This window comes from Grammomys surdaster, unplaced genomic scaffold (genome assembly GCF_004785775.1).
Source record: "Grammomys surdaster isolate TR1022 unplaced genomic scaffold, NIH_TR_1.0 314843, whole genome shotgun sequence".
Classification (NCBI taxonomy): Eukaryota; Metazoa; Chordata; class Mammalia; order Rodentia; family Muridae; genus Grammomys; species Grammomys surdaster.
In genome coordinates, this window is record NW_021626526.1 from 8,655 (window position 1) to 13,937 (window position 5,283).

General features: G+C 36.2%; 1 protein-coding gene across 1 annotated transcript; it reads left to right on the top strand.

Annotated features, from left to right (window-relative positions):
- The first annotated feature begins 3,777 nt into the window (after nt 1-3,777).
- Nucleotides 3,778-4,710, top strand: LOC114616297 (vomeronasal type-1 receptor 4-like). The gene has a single exon (XM_028761786.1). The coding sequence runs from the start codon at nt 3,778-3,780 to the stop codon at nt 4,708-4,710; it is 933 nt and encodes a 310-aa protein (XP_028617619.1).
- The last annotated feature ends 573 nt before the right edge of the window (nt 4,711-5,283 follow it).

A 5,283-nucleotide genomic window follows, 5' to 3' on the forward strand; every position in this document is an offset into this window, starting at 1 on the left:
GTCACATTTTAGAGACTCCTCATAGTTCCATCAATGCTTGTGCCCTAGGCTCACACTAGCTTCTGTCAGTATACTTAATGTTTATTTTGTTATTTGTTTAAGGAACACATGATATTCAGAGGAAACTGTGGTGGGTGGTTAAAAAACGAAAGGAATTGGAAAGAAATAATTATTTTTAAACATGTATAAAACACATATGCCTATATGAAGCACTCAAAGATTTTAAGTAATACATATTGTAAATCTAAAAGTTAATTAAGTTGATTTTTGTTGGAATTAGTCATTGAAGACTAGAATCCAAATCAATACAGAGACTTCTCCAAATTTCTCATTGTCCTGACCTCAAAGTTTTTTTAGCCCATTCCAGAGTAAACCTGATCAGCCTTCACAGGTCTTAAAAATATAATCACTCCTAAAAACACCTTACCCTTTGGAAATATTCACAATAACCTCTCTTCAATGTGTTTCTGTTAATTAACAACTGGAAACTTTGTATAGATGATCTTGTCTCTCCAAGCCAGTGGTGTCATTGCCAATGAAGTTGAAATGAAAATTGCAGTTCTGGAGGGAGGTGAGGTCACAGAATCATGGACTTCTACCTTGGGCTTAAGTTGGCTCTCTAAGAGAACTGCTTATTAACGAGTCTGAATCTGCTCAGTGAATCCATCATCCTACAGAGGAAAGGAACCAGGTGAGTACTTTGTATTTCAGTCTGAGTGGCAGTGCCAGCAAAGAAAAAAGTACTAGGTAAATGTTCAAATCTGCTAATAGAGAACTAATATAGGAAGACATATAGGGAATGGACAGAGAGAACAAGAATAAATCTAAAAGTAAGACATGATTGAACAGGTAGAAGTGTTCCTGACCATGTACTATATTCCCTGTCATTTCTTACTGATATATAATTCCCCTACTAAGTGTAACTGTGGAAAACACCAGGGTAATGTAGCCCAACTTTGAAGGTGCTGAAATATTGTGAAACTAAGTCAATGTGATAACTCAACTTACCTTACACAATGTGTAGACTAACCTTAAATTATTATTATTATCCTTTAACTTATCATGGTTTTATGCTATAGGAAACACTGGAATAGTAATATAAGTAGCATACAACCCTGTGTAGTGCAGAATGTGAATATGTTTGTGGATTAGAAAGTATCCATATGTGACATTAATCTTTGATTTGGTTACAGAGGCAGTGACTGTGCATGTATTGAATGGCCATTGATAGAATGAAAGGTTTGAAGCCTGTCCCTCTTAAATGCAGGAGTGCAACATGAAGAGAAGATATAGTTTGAGTATGGAGCAACGGCAGCCAGGACCAAATGTATCCTGTTTTTCCTGGTTTAAGCACACTTTAAGGCAAGCATGATGTCACATCTTCTCTCTATGTTTGTTGTTCAAGGAACAGAGGGCCTTGTTCATGATATGATCTCAGTGTTCTATATCTCAGATAAATTTGTATTCACACCTAGTGCTGTATCATACTGAACAATCGTTAATCTTTACATTTCTTCAGATTGTACTTTTTTGAATGAATCTCCTCTATTGAGTGCATCATAAATTTCATTATAACAGCACCATAAATAGAGGAATTATCAAACAATCCAGGTAGGTGTTGAAAATATTCAATATCATCATTTTGAAGGAAGGGGCAGGCAGATTTTGTTGATTTTGAGGACAACCTGGTCTGTGTAGTAAGTTCCTGGATAGCTAGGGCTACAAAGTGAGAGAGAATTTCATAAGAAAATTCATAAGAAAAATCACAAGAGAGAATTTTCATAAGAAAAATACATTTAAAACAGCAAATACATGTTCAATTTTAAAGCAAATGTTTTAGTAACTTAATTTTTATCTCATGCTATTGTTTGTTAAACATATGTTTGTTTTTCATGTTACATTTTGTAGGGGATAGGTTATTATTAATTCATCTGCACTTCCTCCTATACCCTTTACTTTTGAAGTGACAATAATCCACATTTTTAGTGGTGTTTTAAGTATCAAGTCCGCCTTTTGCTTCTGAAATCAACCTGGGATGATATTGCTTTACACTTGGATCAGCTGCTGGTCAACTGTACTCACCCTGGGAGGTTGGGAATGAGCTGGCATGGAATCAATGGTGGATACTCCAGGAGCAGGTAAAAGGCAGAAGCAAGCTTTTTTTTATTAATCCTTTATACCCTCCACCTATGTCTCTTGGTGCTAGTCAAGCCTGTTCTCTTAGTGACAGTTCCAGATTAGATGTCATTGTATATGTTGCCAATCTCTAGGCTCTCAGGTAGGCTTCAATTTGGCCCTCATGCAGAAATTGCTTCTACAGCTGGGCTTGGCCCACTTGTGTTCTGCCACTGTTCATGTGGAAGTGTCTACCACTTTGCCAATAAGGTTTGCCATTCCTCCACAGGACATGGGACAGCTTTCTGTCAGTTCAAACCACAGTGAGACCACTACAGTTTATTCAGAGCTCATTAGCATTATCATTTGATATTAGCCTATGAAATTAATCTTTATGATAGAATGAAAAGTTAATTTAAAAATGGTATATATATAAATTATATATTATATATTTATATATATTATCTATATTATATTTATATTGTGTGCAAAATATCTAGTAGTTCCTATGGGAATAGCTCATTTCCTTTCTGTATTTTATCTTCTTTAGGTTCCAAGCTTCACTGCCAATTCTGTCTCTGTTCTTGATTTTCAAGGTCACTTTTTCTGCATAGCAGAGGAGAGTATAAAGCAACATTTATTTTCCCACTGGAGTTTTTGATTCAGATGTTACCATCAGATTCTGCAATGGATTCCCTCCTGACTTAAAACAGAATTTTCTGACTACTTGGCTCACATGAATAAAATGTGGCATGCTGAGGATTTCCTTCATGTTTACTACACTGATGGGCCTTCTTTTCCACCATTTCTACTGTAGTCTCTTGAGTGGTGCATGATAATCCACATACAGTTCTAATAGAGACACCCAGTGTTTCCTCATAAGGTATCATCCAACAGATCTTGTCCTTCTCCATTATATTTAATCTCATGTTTTTCCTCCTATTTTTGTTCGATTGAGAATTCTGTGAAATTTCATCACACTGGTTGTCCCCATCTCTCTAATAACACAGTCCTGTGTGTTCACACATGCACGTGTGTCCATGTCGTATGACTTTGCTTAAGAACTACATCTTAAGTTAATTAGATATATGTTGTCACTTGAACTATCATTTGTGTATGTTTTATGTGATTAATCAAATTTTCTTCTCTATGACCATAGAGATATTATAAGTGATATCATTAATTTTTTATTACACACCATTTAAAATTTGATGAGATGTATCTTAAGAACTGATATTTTGAGGTTTGCAGTTGTCATTAAAATTGGTTTCTTTTATAGATTAATAGAAAATAAAAGTATAGTTTTGTATTCTTGGTTTATGCTTGTTAGTACTGGCACTCTTTTCTCATTGCTTCTTATAGACCTAATAATGTTTGCAATGATGCTTCATTTTTTATGACCATGAAGGCATGTTTCCAATCATTATGTGTGTCCTCAAGTCTTCAGTAATCTTACAATAGAAAACATTGTAAGTAATAATTGTTATTGTATGAAACTTCCAGAAGTTCTTATTAGACAACATTGACTGCAGTCTATGCTGACATTGTATTCCTGAGCTCTAACAGCCCTTCTGATTTAGCCTCTTACTAGTTCTTCAGATCATTAAAACTTTGCAATCATTTTGATCAGTAAATGGGTGTGGCCCAAAGCTAAAGAGAATCATGCCCAACCATAAAATAGACTTATGGAATCTGGCAATCAAAATCATTTTCTTATTACAAACTACAACTGGAATTCTGGGTAATTTCTTTCTTCTTATACAATATCTAGTCTACTTTACAGAATACACTTTAAAACACACAGATTTGATTCTCATGCACCTCTGTGGAGCCAATACCTTGATAGTTCTTTCTACAGGAGTGCCCCACACAATGGCAGCTTTTGGGCTGAAGCAGTTTTTAAATGACTTTGGATGCAGATTAATTTTGTACATTCAAAGAGTAGGCCGGAGTGTATCCATTGGCACCACTTGTTTCTTGAGTGTCTTCCAGGCTATCACAATCAGTCACAGAGAATCCTGTTGTAATGATCAGAAAGCCAAAGTTGCAAAGTACATTGGCTGCTCCATTTCCCTTCTCTGGGTCTTGTCTATGTTTATACATTTAATTTTCTTTGGGTACATATTTCTGAAAAGGAATAGCAAAAACATGACAAGAAATCTAAATTTGGGGTACTGTTCCATTGTCAACCATGTTGAAATGAATTACTCACTTTATACAGCATTAGTGATGTGCCCTGAAATCTTCTTTTCTGTGCTCATTGCCTGGTCCAGTGGCTACATGATTGTAATTCTATACAGGCATAAAAAGAGGGTTCAACATATCCACAGCTCTCAGGTTTCCAACAGAAAGTCTCCAGAATCCAGAGCCACCCAGAACATCCTGTCCCTAATGTCTTCCTTTCTGGCCTTTTACAGTCTCTCCTCCATCTTACGAGGTTCCATTACTCTTTCACATAATCACAGTTGGTGTCTGGTGATGGTCACTCCCCTCATATCTCTCTGTTTTCCAACTTTTGGACCCTTTCTTCTCATCAATTATTACTCTGTTCTGCCCAGACTCAGTTTGGTCTCGATAAGAAATACCATCCATTAATCTTATTTTAAATATTTAAATCCTATAGTTTGCTTGGTGTCTGTTTTTTACCTAACATTTTCCTCAAAAGTTCAATAGAGAGAAATAAATTAGTTGTTCCTTGTTTTTTTTTTTTTTGATTAACGAAAATGAGTATGCGATTTTGTCAGCTGATAGATTCAGTGGTCTAAATGAGCTGATCATAAATTATGAGGCCTATAGTACTCTTAAGAGTCTTCCCTTTGTCCGCTTGATGTGCAAAGGAGCCTCAAAGAAGGAGAAGAAAGAGGAATAGGAGGAGGAAAAAGGGAAGACAGAGGAGGAGAATCAGGAAAATGAGAAAGATGAGGAAGATGAAGAGGAAGACCAGGAAGTTAAGGAGAAGGAGGTGCAGGAAAAAGGAGGAGGAGGAGAAGGAAAAGTAGGAGGAAAAATAGAAGGAGGAGGAAAAGGATCAGGATGAGGAGGAAGAGGAGGAGGAAGATGAGGAGGAGGAAGATGAAAAGGAGCATAAGGAGAAGGAAAAGGAGGTGTAGGAGGAGGAGGAGAAGAAAGAAGAAGAAGAAGAAGAAGAAGAAGAAGAAGAAGAAGAAG